Genomic DNA, 25426 nt, shown 5'->3' with positions numbered 1-25426 from the left:
ACTCACACCGAAAAATCGCGTATGCCGACGGGTGTTGGTGTCGGCACCCAGACAGCAGCCGTCTCATCTCTCCCCACCACCACCACTAACCCAAGCATCACGCCACACCGTAGTCAGGGCGCGTTGGGCATTCAGTTGCACCTAGACCCAGCAAGGCAGCTCCTTTCTGGCTCTTTACGTCGTGTTTTGGTCTCGTCTGGCGTGCGCGTCAGCATCCGCAGCATCCGGGATAACACCACGGACGATCAAAGTAAAACTTACGTTGTAAAGCCGGTGCCCACACACGCGCACACATGCATGGGCATCTGGGGATACTTCGTTATATATATATAACGTTATCTGTATAGCGAGAGATGGAGAGGAGAGGGCAGTGAGTGGCAGCAGCAGCGACCCTCGCACAAAGAACGCAAGAAAAACGATGATCGGCGCTTAGCAGCGCGCACATATACACACACACACACAAACAAACAAAAAAAGCGAAAGGTGGCGATGATGAACAAGGAGAAACGCGGAGGCGGGGATGTCACACTGCGTACGTGTTGCTGTGTACATCGTCTGTGAACTCTGGGTGTTCGCATCTTCCAGGAAGTCCCCTTCACAGACGGAGAGACGCGCACAGGTACCGTGCACACGGACGTGAGACGGGAGCCAAAGAAAATATGAAGAGGCGCTCGCACCGCACCATCAGGCCTGTTGTCGCGTGAGCTCCAACCCATAAACGCCGTTGGACAAGGAGAAACGGCACGTGTACTTGCCCGCCTTCTTCAAATCGCTTAGGAATGGGCGAGTCTGTCTACAGTCCGCGTCCATGTCGACTTACGCAACCGACCGTCGTTCAACGGCTGGGCAAGGCACGACAGAACCGATCAGAAAAGATGGAGAGCGTGAGAGAGGCAACGGCCGCCGCCGTCTCGTCACGGCGAGAGGGCGGTCAGCAAGGCCTACACAATTCGGTCGGGGGAGAGGGGCGATACGACCGGTTACTTGAAGAGCAAAACGCATATACATCCCACGTATATACATATATAGGAAGGAGGCAACACTGCACGCACACGCCTACACAACCACGAGGACGGGGGAGAGTGAGGGGTTATCGCAGCAGCGTGCGGACGGAGCCGCAAAAAGATGAAAGAAGCCAATGTGCACATCATCATTCATCACCTCTCCACATGGGTTGAAGCCTCTGTGGCACAACGCGCCCACTCGAGTGCGGAGCAACGTGCAGGGAGGTGCTCCACCACCGCTGCTGCTGCCGCCGGTTCTGCAGTGGCTTTTTGTACGGTGTGCTTCATTGACGCGCCGCCCGTCTGCCACGATCCGTTATTCCTTTCCCTGCACTTCTCCCTCGGCCACCCCTTCGGCCGCACGGCAACGCATCGATGCTTGCCACACCGCGTCCAAAGACCGTCGCGCCGGATGCTCGGTCCTGCATTGTGTCTGCAGCACAGCAGCCATCACCCGGATGTCGACAACTGCGTCGCCTCCCGCAGTAATCGCTAGGAGTTGGGCCCAAGACGACGATAACGGCGCACGCAGCTCGCCGAGCTGCGCTTTAGTGGGCGGATGCGGCAGCAGCGGCGACACAGGACACAGCCACACACCACCGCTATCGCTGAAGACCCTGTGCGCGCCGGTGGCCTCACCCCCTACAGCTGCCTCGACGAGACGCGCGCGGCGGCCGCATAGGAGAAGGAAGGGTGCGGCATCCGTCGCCGCTCAGTGGTGAGAGCATGTTCGAGGGCGCCGATGCCGCCTTCACGATCGCGTCGCTCCGCTGCTTCGGTTGTCATAGAGAGGAGGCCTGGAAGGTCCACCTCGAAGAGGGAGATGGCCAATGCTGGTTCTTGCGGAGTTCCGCCAGAGGCCGTGGCTCAGCTGCGCTCAAAGCCACGTCGCCGTGCTGTCGTGGCGGCCGCTTCGCGTCAAGCGCCGCTGCCGCGCAGGATGCGTCGCCATCGTGTGCGGCAGCGGCGTAGAAAATGGGTCGCTGCTGTGGCGCGCCCCGGCCCCCAGGACGGCTGGTGGCGCCGCTCACGATCGACCGAGGACTGCCCGCCGAGATGCTGTTGCACCGGCTGCCCTGGTCGTCTTCCCGGGACGTCACGTCCTGAAACCCCTCAGAGCGGCCGGTGGTGCTAGAGTGAAAGGCAATGACGGGCAAGAGGCGCCCTTGCAGCGCCGTCGGCGTGGCGGCCATCACCTCGGTGAACGACAGTGACAGAGCATGCTCCCAGACGTCGCATGCGTGTTCGCGCTGGCCTCCGTGTCGCTGCCGTCATCTCTGTCGCCCCTGTCAGGGTGATTGTGGCCTTCGTCGATGTCGGCGTTGCTCTGTATCACGACAGCGGGAACGCGAAGCGGCCGCCCATCGCCTACCACTTCGCGCAACCGAGCTGAGCGTCGCTCGTGCGTCGGGCGCAGCAACAACCGCGATGGTAAACTGACGTGCACAGCAGCCGTCACGGCAGCAGTATCGCTGCTCGCCTCATCCTCCTCGCTGCCGTGCACGGCATTGGAGCTGGTCGCGTACGACGGACGCGCACCTACCACGGGCCCTTCTGCAGCTGCAGTGGTTGGCAGCACGTCGTTCGCGTGCATGCTCGTGCTCTCGCGCGACATTGCCGAGCTGCTCGCGTTATTCCCGCTCGGCCACTCCGACATCACCGTCGCCACTGTCGCGTTGTTGACGGCAGAAACGAGGGAGAGCTCACTCACGTCGTCGCTGAGAGGGCGCATGCCGATCACCTGATAGGAAAGCGTTTTGTAGCTGCAATTCGCTTTAAACGAGCGCGAGAAGCGCAGCTCCTCAGCCGAGTTTGTCGCCGCACCATCACTGACGCGCCGCCGCCCGGCCGCCAACGCAGTTGGCGCGATGCAGCGCTCACTGGGCGAGCGCGGCGAGGAAACACGTGACGGCGTCTTCGCACCCGCGTCTACGCCCGGTGCGGCGGCGAGGACCGCCAACGATGAAGACGACGTCGGTGCCGCCTGTCGATGTGAGGAGCTGCGGCGAGCAGCACCGACGCGGCCTCTGCGATGTCGTGCGATCGCCGATAGGGAGGGCGAGGAGATGTTGTTGAGACCCCCCAAGTGCTGCTTGAGATGACGCCATTGCGGCCCGCGGCGTAGCTCAGGGGGGATGTAGAGAAGCGACGAGAGCGTGCCGCTGGGGAACTCAGATGACGTACGCACGCTGTGGCCGCCCCCAAGACTGCCGCTCCCGCTGCGGGTTCCACTGCCGGAGGCGTCCCACGGCGGCACAGGTGTCGCAAGGTCGCACTCGGCGCCACTCAGTGGCGATGACGGAGTTGCATGAGGACTCTGTGCGAGCGAGTAGTGGAACGGCGGTATGTTCGCTGACGGCCACGCAGCCCCGGCCGCCGGCGCCCCGGCATCGACTGTAGAGGAGGGAGAGTCGTGGACGCTATGACTCGTCGTGTTCAAGCTGCCCGCGCGAGCACCAGCAGTGCCGCCGTTGCCGCCGTTGCCGCCGCACAGCATGGTGTAGGCTTCGCCTGCTGCCGTCGTTCGGACGATCGCGTGCACGCCATAATTGGATGTTGCTGCTGGTGGGGAGGGAATAGCTGCGGTCGCGCCGGTGCATGACGGGGCCCGTGAGGGTCGCGCTGGCGAATCGGGGGGCGCCGGCACCGGCACGACTCGGTCCTGCTGGTCCTGCTGATGTCGCGAGACACTGCCGCGCGCAGCTGCGCTGCACAGAGCGGCGGGCTGCGGCACCCCTGTGTCGCTGCGTGGTCGTTTCGGTGAACTCAACTGCGAGTTCCGGTCGTGGTCATCGAGCATGAGCGCCGGGATTCCACCGCTCGTAAAGCTCTCATTGCGATCGTGGAGAAAGGCCAAGGGACTCGACAGGTGAAACAGCGCCGGCGATGCGTCACACGAGAGCAGCGGCGGCGGGGAGTAGTTTGCGCCAGCCGTCCTCGTGGCCGCTGGCGGTGGAGTGGCGGCGTTCTCGTTTGCAGCGTCGTCATCAGACCTGCCCTCGTCGGCACCAGTCGATGGAGCTGTCGCTGTGATGACGGACGCCCGGCTCACGGCACCCTCTCTACCGCCAGCGATGCTGCCACTACTCTCGCCGCTTCGGTGCACCGGCCCGGCGGAGTTCATGAAGGGTAGAGATGACGAGGGCGCAAAGGGGTGCGCGATCGCATGCGACGACGTCGTCGTGGCGACGTTGACCTTTCCACCGCCGAAGCTGCCCGTGTGCGAGCGCTGCCAACTGGAAGGCGCAGCAGCGCTGTTGGAAAGTGTGCCGCACGCTCTGTTCTCTGTCGCGTCTGGAGTGGCAGGGTCGCCAGCGGCACCACGCTCGAAGCCGCCGCCGCTGCTCATGTCTGTCAAGCTCACCGAGTACGGTGTGGAGGTGGTGATGGTGCTGGTGGTCGCCGATACAGACGTGACCTGCGGCGCCGGCATCGCCGCGGCGGCGAGCACGATCCGCGACGGCATCTTGTCGTGCGCCACCGCTGCCGACTCAGCTTTCTCGGTCGGCACAGGCCACCGCTCATGTGCCGCGAGTGGGTGCAGAGGTGAGCAGCCGGCGCTGAAGCGGCGATTGCCACCACGGCGCCCGCACGACGTCTTGGCAGCGACAGTTGGCATGGTAGGGGAGAAGCACCGCGTTCTCGGTATCAGCGACGTGTGTAGAGCGCTCGCGTGTGCTGCATCGAGCACCAAGACTGTGTTGCTGCTGCAGCCCTCGACCGTGATGGCTGCGCTACCTCTCCTGCTCATCGATGCTATGGTGGTCGTGTCTTCGCCATAGCAGCCGCTGAGCGGACGCCTCGCCGTGGCTGGTGCGCGCGTACTCTGCGGATGCGGCTCCAGCGACAGGCGGGCGGCAGCAAGGTGGCAGGAGTGGTGCGGTGGCTGGTCGTGCTTGTCGGCTTTGACGTTTTGATGGGCGGCAGTGCCGCCCAACGGATCATCGCGGTCGCCCGTTGACCTGTCGCGCCTCCGTTGGCTTCCCAGCAGCCGTGGCGCCGACCCGGGCGATTGTGCGCCGTCCGCCGCGTTAGTTGGCGTCGGCGCGTACTTGGGCTCTCGCGAAAGCGAGGACAAGGCCGTGGCAGCAGCGGCACCGGAGCTGCCGGAGGGCTGGGTCGTGCGCAGTGACGATGATGATGGCGCCGTTATCGTCGCCGACAAGGAGGTAGCAGTCGAGTCCGTGGCGTGCAGGGTAGAGGTCCGTCCGCTGAGCTGGTCGCTACCCGGCTGTAACATCGAAACCGTCTTCGTGGTAATAGGGCATGCGGGCAGATCGGGCATTGGCGGAGCGAGTGATATCTCGTCCGCGTTGCCTGCGGCATCGAGCGTTGGTGCAGCGGTGCCGGAGAGGGCGCTCAGGAAGGTGCGCCTACTCAGCGGCGTTCCCCGGAAGACGTTCCGTTGCGTCGCGGCAGCCAGTGTGATGACGGAGTTCTGTGCCGCCGGCAATACCACGACTGTGCTGCTGGCAGGTGACGCGAGCGAGCCAGAGGCGGTGGTATCGTCGGAGGCCCGCTTGTGTTCGGGGGTATTCGTGCCGTCGCCACCGGCGATCGCGCTGCTGAAGCAGCGCCTAAAAGCCCTCGCCGCACTTCCGAACACGCTGTAGGGCACCTCAGCTGTGTGCGGCCCACCATCATCGGCGCCGGCGGCGGCGTAATCTAACACAGAATAAAACAACGGCGTCAGTGGGGCTGTGTGGATGAAGGAACTCCGTGACGTCGCTGAGCTGCTCCGGGAAGTGCGGTTGCTCCTGACCCCCGGCAGCGGTGCCTCTGACAGCGAAGACGCCGCCGGCACGAGCGGCCGTGCTGGCAACAGCAGCGGTGCGGGTGCCGCACCGTTCGCCATGGCAACGCCGCCGTCGCTCTGGAAGAGGTTGTATGTCTGCTGGCCTTGCCCAGCGTAGAGCGGCCTCGCTGACTTCACCTCCAGCGCTTTCCACGCGGCAGGTGGGTGGCTCCTGCCTTCGCGCGTTCGCGCGCAGAGGGACGACGCTTGCGACGACGATGACACTTCAGAGCCCGTGCCGTCTTTCTCTGTGCCGGTGCATCTGCCGCTGCTGCGCCTGTTGCGGTGTCGGCGCAGCACAGCAATCGCCCACCGCTTTATCTCGCGCGGCACGCTGCCCAAGAAGGTAGATCGTGGCGTCGGTAAGCTGCTGTTCGAGCTCTCATGCAGCTGCGACTGCGTGTGAGAGGCGGCGGCATCGGTTCTGTGGCCGTCGCTGGTCATCGCTGAGCTCAACGGTACCGGTCGTGACGGGCCACCACCACATCTGTCGTTGGCATGTTTGTCTCCAGCGTCACGCACTTCGGTCGATGCCGGTGCGGACGCCACAGAGCGGCGCCCGGCGGCAGCCTCGGCTGCTTTCGCGGTGTCGCTAGGGGCTGATGGGGCAACGGAAAGTCGCGACGACGATCGGGTGTTGTGGTCCCCTTGCGCCACTGACAGCTGCGACGCGGCCGCAGCGGTGGAGGCCGAAAATTCGGCGGCTGCGCTTCGGGTTTCGTCAGCCTCGCAGTCGCACTCCGCTGCCGATGCGTTCTTGTCGACGATGGCCCGCGCCCCTTTGGACGATCCCATGATCTCCGCGTGGGGCCCACCACGGCCGAGCGTGGACGCCGCGCGCTGTCTATGCGGCTGGCACCCCGCAGGAAGCGAAGGCACCGCAAGTGGGCACGCGCTGCCCCTCGCATCCAGCGACCCACACAGCGCCACGCCGCCCACATCGGCCGGTACGGATGCATGCACCGACACGGTGGAGGACTGCGAGAGCTGCAGTGATAAGGCCGTCGCCGTCACAACGGCAGCCGCGTTGGGCACAGTGGGAGCGGTGTGGGCTGTTGTGTGCGGGTCACCAAAACAGGACTGCTTCTCCAGAGAGGGGGCGCACATAGATGGCCCCGCCCGCGTCCCGTCACGCACCAGCAGCGGGGAGTTCGTGGAGATGGAGCCATCGGCGTATGGCATCGTCTTGGATGCGGTGCCGCGGAGCGAGGTACCCTTCGCACTGCTCACGGCCAAGGTGTCGGCGGCGGTGGTGCTACTGGCTTGCAGCTGTGCATCGGCCCCCGGCCCTTCGGTGGCGCTGCCGTCCGCGCCGATATCCACCTCTGCGGATGGCCTCACCATCGACGACTTTCCATTTTCCGAGGTACTGCGCAACCACGACACAAGCCGATCGACGTCCAACAGCGAGGGCATCTTCGACTTGTGGAGACGCCTGGCAGAGTCGTCTCCGTCATCTGTGACGATGCTCTTCGATGGATTTTCGGGCACATCCTTGCTCGACGAACACGCGGAAGTCGATAGGTGGAGTGGGTCACCGTTCGCAGAGGCGGTCATGGAAGAGAGAGAGGTGAGTCGTGGTCGTCCTGCGCCGCTGTCGCTCTGCGCCGTTTGCGAGGACGTCATCGGCTCAATCCGCTGCGGCTGCTTCGAGTCATCGTGATGGCGGCAGTGCGGCTCTCTTTTCTTCTCCGCCGAGAGGTATGCGATGGGCCGGTGCGCAGGTAGTTCCATCACGCATGTCGCGCTGAGGTGGTGCGCCGTATTGTCCGTTGCGGTACGGTGCGTTGGTGTCGCTTGGCCAGAGAACGACCGCGCCGCACTGGGGCGGTGGTCCCCATCGCCGCCGCTGCCGCCGGTGCTGTTGCCTCGTCCGCTCGACAGTGAGCTATCCGTCTTCTGGGTGTGTGCAGGATTCTCAGCGGCGTATCCGGCTTCCGTGGAGACAGTGGCTGCGCCGCTGCCACCGCCGCCGACTGGCGCCCTCTCATCCCCCTTTGCGTCCTCCGTAAACGTGAGGCTGTCGTGTGCGGGCGGCTCGTCGTGACCGCAGCTTGTCCCCACCGCTACGGTGACGTCGTCACTGGACACATCCGCAGATGAGCCGACCGCCCCCGCCGTCGCTGCTGTTGCGGCGCTCGCGCCAGTGTGGAGGGGCAGCTTCGGGGTAGTGGGAGCGTCGAAGACAAGCCGCGAGGACGACACGAAGTGGTGAGTAAGTATGGAGCCGCCGATGTCGCTCAAAGAGCCGTCGGAACAGTCACAAAACCTGTGCGCGTTCGCCGTCGTCGTCGGACATACACCGTGAGATGCGAGGCTGCTGACGCCGCCGGTGTTGCTCAAGGAGGGCGGCGGTGGCATCGATGGAAATACGCCCGCTCGCTGGGGCGGGTTCGGCGTAGACACGGCAACCCTGCTGTTACTGCCCGAACGTGGCGTGGCCCAGGTAGCGGTGTCGTCGTCTGGCGCCTTTGCTGGTGGGAAAGGAGAGAGCGAGGACGTCTGTCGCACAGACACAGAGCCGGCCGTACTGCGCAACGTGCCGGCCGCCAACGCGTCCAGTGTCCGCCGGTGCTGCGCAGCAGCCAGTGCGACCTTGTTGCCGTCCCCGAGCGAAGCAGAACGCGGTGAAAGTGAAGCAACATCTGCCAGTGCCAGCAACGCGACTGGGGCGATATCGCTTGCGGTCGAGGGAGTTGGCGCCGCCGCCGCGGCCGCAGCAAGGTGGGGCGGGGATAGCGGAGGCCGCGATGCGCCGGCCGTGGGGCTCTTGGCAGCAGCCCCCCGCATCAGGAGCGACGACGCCGCGGAAGAAGTAACGGAAGAAAGGGCCTTGGGGGACGAGTGGGTGCCGCGCGGGTACGCCGACGGCGCCCGCGGCGTCGCGAGGCCCTGCGTGGGCAGAAGGGCCGTGGCACCGTTGCTCGGCAGCTGCGTCGTGCTCACCAAAGACACCGTCGGCACAGACCACCGAGTCGAGGAACAGATGAGCCTGCCTGCCTTAGACTCGAGGAAGGAGGTGTCGGAAGAAGGCGTGCAGAGGCGTGAGTCGATGCGGCTGCCCGAGGTTCCTGGCTTCGGCCGCCCTGGGACGGTGCGGAGCGGTGTCACGAGCCCCGACTCGGCAAGCGGCCCTGCGAAGCAGCTGCTTGGTGGCATCGCCTTGGCAGCTGCTGCATCCTTGGCTCTGGCCACCACATCGGCACCATCAGGTGACGAAGCACAAGCCGCCAGAGCAGGAACCTCTGCTGTGTGCGACGAGAAAGTGGGAGGAGGTGCGGTACTATCCTGATGCTGCAGATCCCGCTCCGCCACCTCGAGGCGCGGGCTCAGCGTTGGCGCGCCGGGCGGCGCAGGGAGGCCGGCGTGCAGACGACCACTTAAGTGCGCGGTGTCCATGCCGCCACCGAAGTCGGCAGGGCAGGCGGTCAGAATGGACGGCATGGCCCCAATTCCAGTGCCCTCACGAAGCCGCGGAACGTCGCGCGCGGCCGCCACGGCCGATCCCCCACAGTCGCCGTTGGGGTCAGCAGGCGCCTCCGTTGCTGCCGGTGACGCAGATGGTAGCTCAGCGAACAGCGTCAGCAGCCCTCGCTGACCCGCAGCGCTGGACGATGCCTTGGACCTGCTCGGCGTCGTGGATAAGGCCGACTGCAGGGGCGTCGTCTGCGGAAACAGCGCAACGTCATGGCTCAGTCGATTGTGCAAACGCGGAACTCCACCGCGCGGCGCTGCCGCGTCGTCCCTGTCGTTGCTGCCACTGCTGTGGTGGGCAGGGACAGGCATTGGCTTCTCCCCGAGTGGGCTTGATCCAGCAACGAAGACGACATCGGCACCCACTCCGCCCTCTTCGTCTTTGCCAACGCCAACAATGTCGAGTGACGAGAGCGTCGGCGGCGCTTCGTATTGCGTCCCGCCACCGCCGCTGGGACTCAGCTTAGAGGCGATGGTAGTGCTCCGCAGATGCGGGCTCTCAGTGCCGCGCGCGCGTACCTCTAGCACCGCGTTTTCCGACGCGGTGCCGTCCTCGCTGGCAGCGTGCTGCGGATGATGGGGCATGCGCGGCGGCGACGCAGCAGAACCGCACTTCTCGACCATGGACGCCTGTTGTCCACCGTGGCCGTCTCCGATGGCCTCCATCATGGCAGCCCCCGCATGCGAGGCTGAAAGCAGCGGCATAGAGCCTTGCCTGCGCACGAGGGACGAATTCACCGCGGACGATGAGCATACGCTCGAGAGGGAGCTGCGCATCAGCGGCGGCGGCGCTGCCGAGGCAGCCGGCGGGGCGTCCGGAATGTGCGGGGAAGCCGCGCGGCCAGTGAGGACTGGCATGTCCACGATGCTACCGTCCTCCTTGCTCGCGTAGTCGACCAGCTGGCTCTGTCGAGACAGTTGTGTCGGCGATGGCTGATGAGAACCTTGTATCACAGTGCTGGCCTCAGCCAGCGGCGTTGGTCCGGAGAGACGTTCAGGGGCGGACGGCATACTGGGCATGCTCGCGACGAGCTCTGAGGAGCCGCGCAGGCGACGGCAGAGCTGAGCGCCGTCGGGGCCTGGGTGGAGCTTGTCGGGCGACACCGCCGAGGTTATACCGGAGGCGATGGATTTGGACGAGGATGGCGACGTGAGCGGCTCCAAGACGGTGTACTGAGCAGTGGCAGAGGCCCTCGTCATGGCCGCTACAGCGGCAGACTCTGTAATGGCATGCGTTGCGTCTGACAACGTGCTCCCAACTCGACAGTCGGCTGCGGTGGTGGCGACGCTGGCTGTCACGGGGAACATCGACAGCCGCAAATTGAAACGCCGCCCCTTCGTTGGGGTTATCGAGGTGGCGGTCGTGCTCGTAGTAAGCACTGCCTCGGAGATGATCTTGGGGTCTCTCGTGGCGGTGTGGGTGGTGCTCGTCGTCGCTGCCGAGCACGTTGTGGCGGGGAGGCGGGAAGCCAATGAGGCAAGGCGTTGTGGCACCATCAAGTGCGGCGACGCGACAGCTGAAGACATCAACGACTTCTTGGCAGCCGCGTTGTTCAGCCGCGGCATGGCTGCAGTGCCGGTGGCTGAGGCGAGCGCCATCACCGTCGTGGAGGTGCCAAAAGCCATCGTCGACTCCGTGTGAGAGCTGGGGGAGGAGGCGGTCGTGTTGGCGCTTGTGTTGGTGTCGGCGAAGGATAGCGACGGTGATCGAGGGGCAGGCCGGGCGGCGGCGAAGGGGCAACCAGCCAGAGAGCGCTTCGCTGTCCCATCACGGGGACTGCCCGCGTTCGTGCTCGACACCAAGCTCGGGCAGCGCGCGAAGGGTGAAGACGAGAGACCCGCTCTGCTCACGGATGGCGGCTGAGCGCACCCACTCTCGCCTCTGCCCTCGCTGCCTACGCTGCTGGTGCTCACGTGTGCCGGTTTCACCCCTGCAAGGAGACTCGGCCGTCGTGCAGCGTCGCTCCCGTGGTAAACCGGGGCGTGACTGTCCGGGCGCGATCCACCTCCTAGGTCGTGCGGTGATGACAATGACGAGACCCCAACTGCGGCGACAGCAGGTGGAGTGGGTATGAGGACAGCCCTGGCGCCATATTGGGCGTTCGTGCTATGTGGCGTCAGACTGTGTCTGCGCGGCGCCGTTGACGACGATGACAAGGACGAGGTGGCCGTGGTGCCACTGCGTTGTCCACAAGCAGAGTCCTCCTTCACAACATCGTCATCCGACGCGGTGGCAAGGCTGAAGCTTTCACGTGCAAACTCCCTCAGAACAGGAGAGCAGCCGATGCGACTACCGCTGCCGCTAAGAAGGCTTGCATGGCTGTTGCAGTTCGTCACGCTAAGGAAGCGCAGCTGTGCCGAGACCCCGATTCTGCCGTGGTGCACCCGTGACGTGCGCGCGGCGCGGCAGTTTGGCGACTGCTGACCAGAGAGCTCGCTCTGTGATGTTTGCCCGTTGCTCTTCTTCTTTGTGGGCACGGGAGGGGTGTCATCCGTGGCGCGCGATGGGATGCTGATGCCGACGCTGAGGGAGGGCACGCAGGCAGGCGAGTCTCTACTTGCCACTGCCTCACCCATGCCGCGTCGTGGCTTCCTGAGCGGTGCCTCCGGCGCCGATGGGACGCTAGGCGGCTGAGGGGAAGTCGGGGCGTCACTGCCGCTGCGCCGCTTCATGCCAAACGCCTTCAAAGCTGCCGCGGGGACAACGGCGCCGGTAGACTTAACGCCGGGATGAGCTCCGCCGACAGCAACGCCGCTGCCGCTGGTGCTGCGGCTGTTGCTGCGGCTGACGCGGTTAGTGGTTGTATCCAACCCTGGGGAACGGTTGCAGCTACCGCGCCTGCTGCCGCTCGCACCGACAACAGGGGCGGCTGACAGACGTGTCGCTTGAGCCGGAGGAGGACCAGAGACGGCAACGCCATCACCGTCCTTGGCGTTGCTGAGGGGTCTGTCCATGATGATCGATGACGCCTTTCACGGAAGCGTACAGAGAGAACGTTGCGGGAAGCCCACCTGTGCACGAAACAAGTGATGTGTAGAGAGCTAGGAGGGCCCAAGCAGGGCGCATACACACGCACGCACAGGCGCCGACACACCTAAACCGTGGCCAGAAACAAACTCTCAGAGAAGCAGGTTCACATAAAAGAGAGTGAGGGAGTCGGCGTCGCTTGATAGTCGACGTGTGCGCGCACGTGTGCTGACGAGTGGGCCAACGAGGACGACGCACAAGTGAGGCCACGCGCGCGAGCAACAAGACAAATACAAGAAAAAAAAAACAGAGAAATACGTGCCGCTTGCGCGTCTCTATACACATACGTTACCTGAGAAATCGATAGAAACGAAGGCCCGTCCCCCTGTCCCGCTGTCCCCCTCAACGAGAAGCGCACACACGCACACACGCGCAAAGAGAGAGCAGCAGCAGCAGCAGATGTGCCTGAATTACCGCCACCACGCGCAGTGGCTACAGCACCACCACCACCAACAGGAAATAGCAGCAACGACAGAGAGCCACAAGCAGCTACACACGCAACACCCCGGCGTGGGGGCGGGGGGAGGCGACCACAAGACGTTGCGAATACGCGTGCGTCCGAGACGTTCGGCTGAGTTCTGAGCGTGAGAAGGCCGACACACTATACATAGAGAGACCAACAAGAGACAACAGGAATGTGACGTAGGATCCAGCCGAAGGACAGCAGCGCACACACGCACGTGTGACAAGTCTGACACAACGACAACCGAAGGAAAAAGGAAGGAAGCACACGCAATAAACCTAAACGGGTCGGCGAGCGAGCGAGGGTGAGGGGTGCAGGTGTAGTCGATCGCAGTACCGCGCACGCGGCACAGTGGAGCCTGTTGATGTCGCTGAAGGTGCGGCAGTCCTAGTCGTCTTAGAGGTGGCTACCAAAAACGCGTGAAGAGAACCGACAAGGAGGGAGGCGCACAGAACCCCAACAAGAACAGTTGTAAAGGTGTCGGCTTCGTGCCACGGAAGCTGAGGTGTCGCGGGCGCCGCGCACCACGAGCCACAATTCGCCTGCGTGCGTCCGACGATGAGCTTGGCAGACGTCGATTCGCCGCCTAAACCAATATTGATTATGACAAGGTATACAAAAATGATGTTTACGACGATCACCGCACACACGTGCACACCGATATATATATATATATAACGAAGCCAGACAGAGTTATAAATATATGGGCGTGGGTGTGTGTGGGTTTGTGCCCTAATGTACGTGCCGAGCGCGCGCGTGTGTGCCCCACCCACCCACCGCAAGATCGAGGCGGCAGCGTACGTGACGTCGGCACGCGTGCTTTTTTTTTGGGGGGGGCAGCCCAAAGATGTACCACGGCAACGGCACCGCTGAAAAGAGAAGTAGGTGGCCCGTGAAAATAGAGCGGGCGAGCCGGCAGAACGTTCTCGTTCCCGCTGTGGGTGATAAGCGGGTGATGGCGATGACTGACGTGACTGCGGCTGCCGCCGTCGTCGTGGAGGAGCGAAGGAAAGAAGGGAAGGGAAGGGAGGGATGGGGGGATGAAAAGGAAAGAGGGGGATGGCAAGCGAGTGCGTTCCAACACGAGCCACAACAACGGAATGCACACACGCACACTCGAAACCAAAAAGGAAGAGAAGAGCGGGAGGGCAGGTGTACGAGGGAGTAGGCACATATAAAGAGAGAATATGTGTAGAGCGTTCAACAGACTAAAGGAGCCACTAAAAAGCCGATCACGCACGCACACACGCGGGAAGGGCGTGCGTGAGCGCACACACGCACACGTACAAGCACACACACAGAAGAAAAGTGGGCTGGGGAAGAGAAAGGCGCCACACGCGAATGCAAAGAGCAGGAAAAGACGGCCTCCAGAGGAGGTACAAATCCGTTCACGTCGGTGGGAGAGGCGAGAGCAGAGGGGCGGGAGGGGGGAGGGGGGGGTAGGGCACAACTGGTGTCCGTCCAACTCCGTTGCCACACCAAGAGCTACAGCCGTAGAAGAGCGGAGTCGTAACCCCCTCCTCCTCCTCCTCACACCTTCGCAGCTATCAAGGACGCCACGCGCCGCACAAAGGACGAGGCGACTGTGTTCCCGTTTGAGGAGGGAGAGCAAGAGAGAATGAGGTGGGTGCACAAACACTATCCTGTGCGTGCGCCTTTGGGGCCGCGCCGCAACACACGAACACGTCCGCAACGGTGCGTCCTCGTGGGGGTGAGCTTGGGGCAGAGGGAGGGGCCCTGTGAGTGGCTGCACCCTCCCCCTCTCCAGCTGTGCCTCTGCCTTGACGAGCACGCCACACCACAAGGACCGAAGCGCCGAGCCCGCTACAGCACGCACACGACTACTCTCCACCTTGGCGGTACCTGTGTCTTCTCTTCGACTTCTGTGAGCGAGCGCGAGAGTCGTGGGGACAGCGGCGCATGCGAGCCCCGGAAAATGGAAAGGAGCAACAAAGTAAAGCGGGGAAGGCAGAGAGGAGTGGATTGGGCAGACGAGGGCACCGCAGCACGCATCAGCCACTCGAGTAAGCGAGGGGGGAGGAAGGTAGATCGATGTCGAACATCGGTGCCCCGGCCTCTGCGGTGCACGTGCCCTCTCTCTCTCTCTCGAGACGAGGAAGTGTTCAGCGGGCGGAGAGGGTGAGAGGAGCTCCAGGCAGACCGCGAAGCCCCGGCCATCCACCCTTTCCATCGCTTAGTCGCGAAAGGGGAGGTAGAGACAGACAAGCAGAACACATCTGAAGAGACGGAGTGGCAATCAGAGAGCCCGCATTGATGCACTGCTGCGTCACAAGCGAATGCACAGACGCGCCCACACGCACCGGCAGACCCATTAGCTGGCTGCTAAGAGGACCGCCGGCCACGGTGGTGCGGCGTTGGTGCCCTGTCGACTCTCCATCGCTTCCTCCCTCCAGACGCAACCTCTGATGGCCCACCCAGCCTACCGCTCCCCTCCTGAGTCGCATGTGCTTGCCGTGTTGCTCGCTGGCATGTGTTCTTGCTCTTTTCGTGGTTGGTCCTCTGACGCCCCAGTGCAGGATGGGCGCCACTCCCCGTACGCGGGGTCATGCAGCATAACAAGACGAGCGGGGTGTATCAACAACGCGCGTATGAACAGGAAACAAAACTAAAAGAAGGAAGCGGCACCGCTATCCTCACCTCCGCGACACCCGTCCCTTCTTCCCAACACGCCCCCCCCCCCTCACGGGGCGGGCAACGGCATTAGACGCCGCCAGCATCCAGCACGCACGCAGGAGTGAGACCCCTTTATGGAAGCCATTCCTCCGCCTCTGGCCCCTCACGTCGCACTGTGTAATGCGACGTGATGCATCGTTACTCGCACATGCGCCTTCCGGTTCTTCCCACGGCCGCGTCTCGCTCCTTGTCTTTCCGCGCATCTCTCGAGCACGTCTGCCTCTGAGACGGCGGCGTTGCCTCCGGTCACGGGTGCCCTGTCGCCGGGCCCTCCTCGCCAGCTCTGTTGCTTCGCACCTTGCTGTAGATACGACAAGACGCGGCATAGGTGTGTGGGGCGGGGGCAGGGCTAGAAGTGATGGGTGCAAGAGTCGCGCTGGCTGCGCAGCGGCAGCCGCAGGAGGAGAGAGAGGTGCAGGCATGGGGCCCCTGCGGTGTGCCAAAGTACTGCTGCCGCTTTCTTTGCGACACACCAGCAGACAGGCAAGTGCGCGCGTGTATGTGTGCGTGTGCGTGTGCGTGAAAGAGGAGGAGGGGGATACAGAGAGGCCAACAGGGGCGATATCGGTGTTAGCAGCGACGACGGCAGACGAAAACACACACATACACATAGAAAGAGGAACGACAATGATGAAGGTCGCGTCGAACAACAGCCGGCACGCACGCCATAACATGAGGGAGAGAGGAAAGGAGAGGACGCAGAAACACAGGCCAACACGCGCACGCTCGCGGACACCGACTCGCGACATCGCGGACTCATCACATACACAGACGTGCGCGCATGAGCACACACTAACGCAAAGAACAAGAGAAGAAAGGAAGGGAAGGGAGGGAAGAGGAGGGAGAGAGGAGGAGGCTTAGCAACAGGTTCACAACACAGCACATGTAGAGAAAGGGAGAAAGGAAGCGGGAAGGGGAAGAGAAAGGCATGCGAGTGGGCATATCTGCACGACAATACGCCGCCGCCGCAGCAGCAGCAGCAGCCCGCCCGAGCCCCTAGCTCTATGCCCCCCCCCACCCTCGCCATCAAGACCGCCCATTGTCGTTTCGCACGTCGACAGAGCCCCGCCTTGCTCGGGCACGCACTGCATACTCCTCAGCGGCGTGCATCAAAGGCGGCAAGGACGACGACCACGAACAGAAGACCGATGCAAGAGATGAAGAGCGCCCCTGTCGCCTGCCTCGTGCACACGCACACACAAGCGCGCGCACACAGGCAGGCAGACACGCGCGTGGAGAGATAAGGGGGAGGAGGGGGGAGGGGCGAAGAGAAGGGTGCGCACACGGGGCTTGACGAATGTGACCACATACACAGAAAGAGAGAGGTAGCAGAGGGTCAACAACGATGTGCACTGTTCGCAGGAGAAGAGGAGGTGTGAGCGGGGTGAGGTGAGGGGGTGCCGTGGCGACGAGGCGGCGCCAAGGCACAACGTAAAGCTGAAGCAGCATTTTGCAGAACAACAGACGCGCACAGGAGGGAAGACGCGGGGAGGAGAAACAGAGAGAAGGGCACGCACGCGTGCACGCCTACATCCACATCAACGCAGAAACGTACCACTCAGCGAAGGAGAGGGTAACGAGACAGAAGACGAGGAGGGGGCGGGGTTGTGCAAAGGGGAGAGCGCACCGCGCCCCCCCCCCCGCACACGCACACGCAGAGGTCATGAGAAGATGAGAAACAGTAAAGGCGAGAGGGGGAGTGTCGGCGCAGCGCAAAACATGTAGGGTAAGAGGAGCGAATCAGGCACAGAGCAGGAAGCACAGACGCCCAGGCGAAGATTTTTTTTGTGTGTCTCCTTCGTCCGCCTCGTTGTGAAAAGCACGACAGAGGAGGCACCAAGCACGTGCGGTACAGCAGCAGTGGCCCACAATGAGGAAGAGGAAGGAGGAGTGGGTTGGGCGAGGCTGGGTTATGAGGGGCCGACATCTGCCAAAGGCGCCGTCACACACACACACAAACACACAACGCACAGCGCGAAGGAACGGAGAAAACGAAGCATACAAAACACGCATGACGGAAGCACCGCTTCCACGCCATTACGTCTGCGCACGTCTTCGGCCGCTGGAGAGAGAGAGACGGAGGGTGGGCGCAAGCAGACGGATCGCAGCGTCGACGATCACGATGATGGGCCGCACCGCAAGGATCGGGAGGGTGCTGTAGCGCCAGAGAAAAGGGCCAAGTAGCACTCCCCCGCCCACCCACCCCACCCTGCTCCAGACGGCGCCGATGTGGAACAGGTTGAGCGGATGCGGTTGGCGCTGATGCCTCTGCTTGAGCGGGCGCCGCTGCTGGCTTTGCTAGGGGTGCAGTGGCTGCGCGGAGCGTTGAGACGTAGCGTTGGGCGTCGTGCACGACACTTGCGCGGACGAGGCTGGCGTCGCCGGGCTGGCTGCATCGCTGATCGGGGCGGCACTGAACACCGGCGGCCCGCCGGTGGCCGGCGCCGTCAGGGCCGCCGCCTCCGGCACCGCATAGATGGTGCTGCCGAGCGGGTAAGAAATGTGCGGTGGCGGTGGCGGTGCCTGCTCGGTGGACAACGACGACGACGGTCCAGAACTCACCGGTGGGGGTGCGCTGAGCACATTCGACATCGCAGCTGCAGCACCACTAGTAGCGACACTCCAAGCGCGTGTGGCGGCCATGTGTGAGGGCGCAGCGGCAAAGGCAGCAGGGGCTGCGTGCACCGCTGGCGCCGGATGCCCCGAAGGGCTACCGGCTCCTGCCGCACTGAACAGCGTCGAGTGGGTACTCGATGCGCTTGGGAAGTTCAGCGCCACACCCAGCGGCGGCGGCGTCGAGCCGGAGAGGATGTGGGTGCCCGTGCTCAAGCTAACGGACGAGGTGGACGCAGGAGAGCCGAGCAGATAGGCGCACTCCGCGACTGTCGCTGATGGATAACGGCCAGCCGCGCCGGCGGAAGCGCTGGTCACAAGGTCTTTCGGGAAAGTCAACGGTGCCGCGGTGCTGCTGGTGCTGCTGCTGCCATCACCGTCACCGCCCATCACCATCATCAGCGGTGTCGGGCTCGTCAGCGTTGCACCATCTGCAGGACTTGTCAGCGCCACTCGCGGGTAGGTGTAGTGTGCTGCATGCGACGGCGGAGAGCAGAGGAAGGTCTCGGCAGAGGATGGAAAGCACAGCAGCCGCTGCTGCTGTAGGTGCGGCGGCTGTGAAAGCTCTGGCGCCGGCTCGGCCATGGAAGCCGATGGGTGCGCAGCAGCTGCAGCGATGCCTGTTGCAGAGCAGAGGCTGGAGCCGCGCGGCTGCGTCGCTGATGCGGCCGCGCTGCCGTCCCTCGTCTGCGCATGCAGCGGCGTTGGTGGCGGTAGCTGATGCGACGGGCGCAAGTGATGCCACTGGTACTGCTGTTGGGGAGGCGTGGCTGTGGGTCGGTGCTGTGTATTCGGCTCCTCTGTAGGGTGCAGACGCGTGCTGTTGGCTGCCATGTCGTTCGCGGAGGAGGTGGAAAGCGGGGCCGCCGGCACCGTCAACGGCGCGCTGCTGAGCACCATTACCTGATCCCGAAGCCCGAAGCGCGTCTGTTGAATTTTGGCTGTCTTGTCAAAAGACGGCGAGGGAGAGGGAAGAGTGGTATCCGCCAGTGAGTCCTTGCCGTTAGAGGAGAGCTGCACCGTCGACGCATCCACAACGATTCCACTGCTGGTGCCGAAATCGCCACGCCCTGCGTTGATGGTTGCGCCGGAGCCCAATGATGCCTCAGCTGCCGCCCGGACGAACGCCTCTGCCGCTAACTGAGTGGTGAAGAGAGTGCATGTGTACCACAGCTCCAGCGGAGCAGCTGGCGATGCCATCGCCTCTGGCGTCGCGACCCGACTCGCGCTCTCCGCGTCTGGCATGCCGACTCCACGCGGCGGCGCACACGACGGCTCGTCGCTCATGCTACGCCGGGTGCTCGGGGCTGCTGGCATCGTGGTTGTGCCGGCGAGTGTGGGGGAGGCCGGCTGCGCACAGCCGACGGCAATGGCATGCGTACAAACTGCCGTTCCCGGCAGTGTCACTGGCGCGGCCGTGTCTGCGGCCTCAAGGACTTCGCCACTCGGGTCGCCACGTTCGGTGGAGAGGGCGGAGCCAACTGACCGCAGCCCTGATGAGGCCGGCGTCGACGGCTCTGCAGGGGGTCCACTGAGCAGCTGCTCGGCATCCTCGACAACGGCAGCTGTGGGTGATCGAGCGACAGCCCTCCGGAAGGATGCCTTGCGGCAGTCCATAGGGCGCACGCAGCCGTATCCTTGTGTCGGCACATGAGCGCCGTAGACGACGCAGGACCGCATCATGTTCTCCAGCTCTTCAGACTGCACCTCTGCCGTGACCACGGCACTCGTGGGCTCGCTGTTGTCCTCCGTGCCCTTGCGCTGCAGCTGATGCTTCTGGGTGAGGTACTGCACGCACTGCGCGTGCACCCGCTGCTGCAGCGTGCAGAAGACGTCGATCGGCATGCAGACCGCATCCTGGACTGCGCCTTTGGTGCTAACGCGGGTGCTGTTGCCGGTACCGTTACTAGCGAGGCTGCTTTCGAAGACATCGGCATCGCCGCCCATCGCGATCATCGGCACCATTGTCTTTGACGTTGCAGCGGTAGGCGACCCGCCGACGGTGGCCGTGGGGAGGGGGCTACCGCTCCCACTGCCGACGGAGTCCCGCCCGGGCTGCTGCGACGGCGACAGCAGCGCGTAGGCGATGGGCGGCGTCGCCTTGTCCTTCGCAAAGCGGCAGCGCAGCACGTGGGGCGAGGCCGGCACGCGGCAGTGGTGCAGCGCCATCACACAGGCGGCCGCGTCGCGCTCCTCCGCGAACAACACAAAGCCGTAGCCGCGCGACCCGTTCGTCTCCGGGTGGTGCGCCACCGACGCGGAGACGATCTCGCCGTACCGGCCGCACAGCTCACGCAGTTTCGTTGTGTTCCACGTGAGAGGGAGGTTCGTGATGTACACATTACGGGTCGACGTGGTGGCGGAGGCGGGTTTTGCCGAGGACGCCTTGCCGGACACGGATGCGCAAGGCGCATGGAGCGACTGTGGCAGCTGCACCGTCGGGTGCGGCGCGGACGGCGACAGTAGCAGCAGCGAAGCGGTGTCGTTGGGGGAGAGCGAGAGAGGACTGCAGAAGTTGCAGCCGGCGCGCTGGGTCGCCGCTGCTGCCATGGCGGTCGCTGTGGCAGTCGCTCCGGCCGTGGCGGACCTGCTCGCCGACGCGGACGAGTACGAGAGAGAGCCCTCCTGCTGCTGCTGCTGCTGTAGTTGGTGTGGCTGATGAGGGGACAAGAGCGATGACGTCGTATTCGTTGAGGGAACACGATAAAGGCCACGCAGTGGCGGCGCCAGGGCCTTTGCTGCCCCCTTGGGGCTCATGAAGTTGAATGTCTCGGAGAAGGAAGGTGGCATGGACGTCCTGGAGACGGCCACGCAGCTGTTGTTGCCGGCGCCGCCGACTGGAGAGGTGCACCGCAGCGAGTCACCGCCGGCGCACGAGGTGTTTGACGAGGCGTTCGCGTTCGTCCTGATGCTGTCACCGATCGAGTGGGGGGGCGCCTGTCCCCGATGTGCGTCGGCCACACTGGCACCGGAGAGCTCACGGCTGTAAAACTGCGGCGCAGAGCCGGGTGAAAGTAGCATCATCGACGCAGAGCCGGACAGCGGTGTGCGCGGGGAGCGGAGCCCACTCGTCGTCGTCTGCTGTTGCTGCTGCTGCAAGATCCACTGCGGCAGCCTGCCCCCGGCCGCGCCCGCCCGGCTCACCGAGCCCGACGGCGGCGTCAGCTCCGTCGGCTGGCGAAGGCTGGAGGCCGTGCTGTCGCTAGCGCCCTCCTCCTGAAAGCCCGGCGCGGCTGTCGCGTGGGCCATCCGCACGAGCAGCGTGCGCGACTCCTCGCCCTCCGCGTGAACATGGGCCTGGTTCAGCATCGCCATGCATGTCACAGCACTTTGTTTATGCTCGAAGAGCACGAAGCCGTACCCCAGCGACTCATTCGTTGTGGAGTGATGGGCAACCTTCGCCGACAGGACAGCGCCATAGCGGCTGCACAGCTCACGCAGCATCGACGTGTTCCACGAGTGTGGGAGGTTGCGGAAGTACAAGTTGCGCGACGCCCGGCCCGACTCCTCCGACGGGGTGGTGGCAGCAGCGGCCGCGGCAGCCGCCGCGGCACTCGGCATCAGTGTGTACCCTCCGATGACCTGCGGCTGTTGCTGTTGAGTGACAGCAGGACGCTGATACGAGCCGCTCGGAGTCGACGTCGAACGCGCCCTAGACGAGTCGCCGAGCACGGCGGTCGCAGCGGCTGTGGTCGGTGGCGCGGGATGCAGATGTGCCGCCACCACCTGGCCTAACCCAACGTATGCCTGCGGTGGGGAGTAGAGCAGCACATTCGCGCTGCCTGGCGGCGGCGGCTGCTGCGGCGGCGGCGGCTCCATGGCAACGGTCGCCTGTGGTACCTGATACAAGTAAAACGGCTGAACGCTGGGCGAGGACAAGAGCGAGTTGCTCGGCGTCTGGCCACCGATGCCCGTGCCCGTCCCACTGCCCGCCGTGCCAAGCTGAACGGCAAAGCTGATGTCGGTGCTGTTCTGTGCAGCGGTGCTGCCGCCTATCGAGGCGCCGCTGACGCTGTGATGGTGGGTGGCCGCGATGGACGCCTGCGGCGGTGACACGTACCGGAAGCTGTCGACGTCGTCCAGCTTTGGCATCGCGGCCGTACCAGCCGGGAAGGTATGCGGCACCGCTACCGGCGACGCTTTCCGGCCATGCGGCGAAGGATGCAGCGAGGAAGAGCACTGATGGTGGTGGTCGCGCAGCTGCTGCTGTTGCAGTTGTAGCTGCCGGGCTCCGTTCCGAGACGGCGGCACAGGGATGGAGGACTGCTGCGGCGAGGTCAAAGAGCATGCCGGGGCGGAGGGTTTGGCTACGGTGCCGGCGCTGGTCACGATGTAAGGATAGAGTGGCTGCTGCGGCGGCTGTTGTGCTTGTGCAGCTGCGTAGCCCGGATGGGCGGACGTCACGATGGTCGTCGCAGGATTGGGAGCGGCAGCAGCGGGCGAAGCCAGGGGCTGCATCGACTGGAGTGGCGACACGATCGCACTGCCGGAGGCCGCAAAGTAGGGCGCCGACGATGGCGTCGCAGTCGCTCCGATAGCGGCGCGGTTCGGCATCTGTGGGCGACCATCGGTCCTCCGGTCGCCCCGGCGACCGCACTGCTGCATACCGGGCGTCTTCGGCGAGTGGGGCTGATGCCGCTCGCTTTCACCATCGCCAAGGCCGCCGGGTGTGCCAAAGGGGCTGGAGAAATCCGCTTTTGTGCGATGTGCGCACGTGAACGCGCCGTCTTCGGGGTCGCTTGCCACCGCAAGCAAGTGAGACAATGCTGTGGGACCAGCGCGCAGCGACCTTCGCCTCTCACCGCCCCCGCTCACCGTATCGTCCTCGCTCGCGAGGTCGTCGAAGCGCACGGCAGCGTCGACGGCCGCTTGAAGAGCAGCCGATCCGTCCTCATCGTCCTCAACGTCGTCTGCTCCACCGAAGAAGCCGCTGCTGCCGCCGCTCCGCCCGCTTCGCGACCGCAGCAGTGGATGTACGTAGTGGTCGCCGTACAGGCCTTCCATCCCCGTGCTCGTACATGGGCGACCGATGCCGACGCTGCTACTACGGCTGGTGGAACCGCTGCCAACAACCGCTGCCGCGAACGGGTCAATGTAACAGCGTGCTGCTGCTGCTGAGTCGTCGCTCCGGCTGGCTGGCACCAAGATAGCGGAGAGGGGCTTGCCTTGGGAGGAGAAGGAGCGCGATGGCGCCGAAGAAACAGGCAGATGCGTCGCGGTCGCCGCAACAGCTGGCCCGGATGCCATCAGCTCCTGCGCTGGTGATGGTGCGCTGTGAATGGTGGGCCCACCTGTTAGCGTGAATTCGCTATCACCACCCAGAAGCACATGATTTAAGAGGTTCTGGTGACGCGCCGTGGCGCTGAGGGAAGAGCTGCAGACGTCAACTTCACCACTGAGAGGCGCACCGCCGGCCGCCTCCGGTGTTGCTGATGCGTCTCCCTCGTCGCTGCTAAACGCATCCGTGCATCCTTCAAGACCAAGCTGCCGTCGCAGCGGATGCGGCTGCGGCCCGGCGCCGCCGACGCCGTCCCCAGGTGATCCGAGAGCGTGGCGGTCAGCGCCATCTGCACCATCTCCCGGCGCCGCCGTGTCGGAGTCGTCAGTGGCGCGCATTGCACACGAGACGTCCAACAGCTGCCCCTTCGAGCAGGTGTTCGGCATCGATGTTTCTCTACTCTCCCTCCCTCTCGATGCCCGCCCGCGGCGGTCGACGTCTTCGCGCCCTCGTTTTGTTTTCAATGCCTGCGCACGACAACAAGCCAGACACCGAGGCAAGGAGGCTAGGAAGACTGCAGAACACACGGAAGGCTAGAAGCGTGGGACGGGGGCGGGGCGGCACACGCGCAGAGGAAGCCGCCACCACGTCCGGCAACGAAAGAAGCGCGCACGAGAGAACGCAGCAGCAGCAAGAACTGAAAGGCAGAAGAGAACGACGCCTGACGCGCTGTGCACTCCTACACGCGCGCGCCACAGGGAGTCACGCAGAGCGGGAGAGCTGGATGGATGAATGAATGCACGGACGCAGAGCACAAGAAGACAGGCACACCCACACACGCAGGAGGAAGAGGAGAAGAAAGCGAGAAAACCAACCACGGCGGAGACACGTGCGGGGAGGAGCGCACGATACCACTCGACGAATCGAAGAGTCTCGCGGCGTCGCAAAGGAGAGCACAGAGACAAAGCCGGAGCGATCAAACACGGAGACAGACACGCGCGGCTCCTCTTCTCAGCTGCCGCTGCCCCAAACAGAGATGATGCGAAAGCACGCACGCACACGCGGAGAAGAACGAAAAAGGCAGGAAAAGGTTGGAGAGAAGAAAAGAGGAGAGGAGGAGGGCCGCGGTGATGCTGTTTTGTCTGTGTGCACCTAGGAGGATAGCCTTGATGGCCGTGTGCTTGATGTGTACGATTTCTTATATATATATATATATATGTGTGTGTGTGCATGTATATGCGCACAAGGATGTGGCGCTCCTGTTCTGCTCGCTACCAAATCTCTCGCGCTGTCTCTGTACCCCTCTATCCCTCGTTGCCCCTCTGCTTCGTGTGCTCGCTCTCAGAAAGACCTCTGCTGCTGCTGCGTGTGTTCCGGCTTCGTTTTACATGCACATGTACGCGCACACGCACACATATATATATACGCGTATGCGTGCGTGTATCTACATGTGTGTGTGACGTCAATGTGCGCCTCACGATAGCACAACAGCAAGGACAACGATGCGGCGCAGAGGAAGGAGGGAGGAGGGGGTCTGACCGCAGCGACAACGACCGCAGCCACCAGGACAGCGACACGACGAATAGCGTGCCGCAAATATCTGCAACAGGCGGAGAGCGAGGAGGACAGTCGGAGAAGAAAGCCGTGCAGGGCGCGTTGAAAAAAAAAATGCGCGACCAGATAAGAGACACACGCGGACACGGGGAGGGAGGGGTGGAGGGTCTGGCACGCACGCCGCCACGCACGCGAATCGATTTTGTTTTTCGAGGGGGAGAGACAGGAGGAAGCTTTGTATAGAAATATATGTATATGCATGTATATGTATATGCATGTATATGTATATGTATATATATATATATATATATATGTGTGTGTATATGTGTATGTGTGTGTGTATATATATATATGTGTGTGTGTGTGAGCACGTATGCAGGAGCGCAAGTGCCCCCCCCCCACGCCGTCACCTGTGCAAGCGAGAGGGAAGGAGGGAAGGAGGGAGGGGGGCGGGAGAAGTGATCGACGCGGCGTGAGTGACAAAGACGAAAAAAAAAAAAGAGTGAGGAGAGACAGCAAATAATCACAGCAACGCCACCAACATCAACGCACACACACACCCACACAGGCAGACAGACTGAGG

The 25426-nt window shown here is 63.6% G+C and overlaps 2 protein-coding genes across 2 annotated transcripts; both read right to left on the bottom strand.

The window, feature by feature from the left end:
* Window positions 1-2196: 2196 nt before the first annotated feature.
* LDBPK_060810 (hypothetical protein, unknown function) lies at window positions 2197-12228 on the bottom strand (the record flags this gene model as incomplete). Its single annotated transcript, XM_003858339.1, has 1 exon — window positions 2197-12228. The coding sequence occupies one exon, from the start codon at window positions 12226-12228 to the stop codon at window positions 2197-2199; it is 10032 nt and encodes a 3343-aa protein (XP_003858387.1).
* A 5528-nt stretch (window positions 12229-17756) lies between these two features.
* On the bottom strand, window positions 17757-23735 carry LDBPK_060800 (RNA-binding protein-like protein; the record flags this gene model as incomplete). The annotated part of the gene is made up of 1 exon (XM_003858338.1): window positions 17757-23735. The coding sequence occupies one exon, from the start codon at window positions 23733-23735 to the stop codon at window positions 17757-17759; it is 5979 nt and encodes a 1992-aa protein (XP_003858386.1).
* Window positions 23736-25426: the final 1691 nt, after the last annotated feature.

This window comes from Leishmania donovani, chromosome 6 (assembly GCF_000227135.1).
Source record: "Leishmania donovani BPK282A1 complete genome, chromosome 6".
NCBI classification, from domain to species: Eukaryota; Euglenozoa; class Kinetoplastea; order Trypanosomatida; family Trypanosomatidae; genus Leishmania; species Leishmania donovani.
This window is presented reverse-complemented; position numbering and strand designations above follow the sequence as displayed.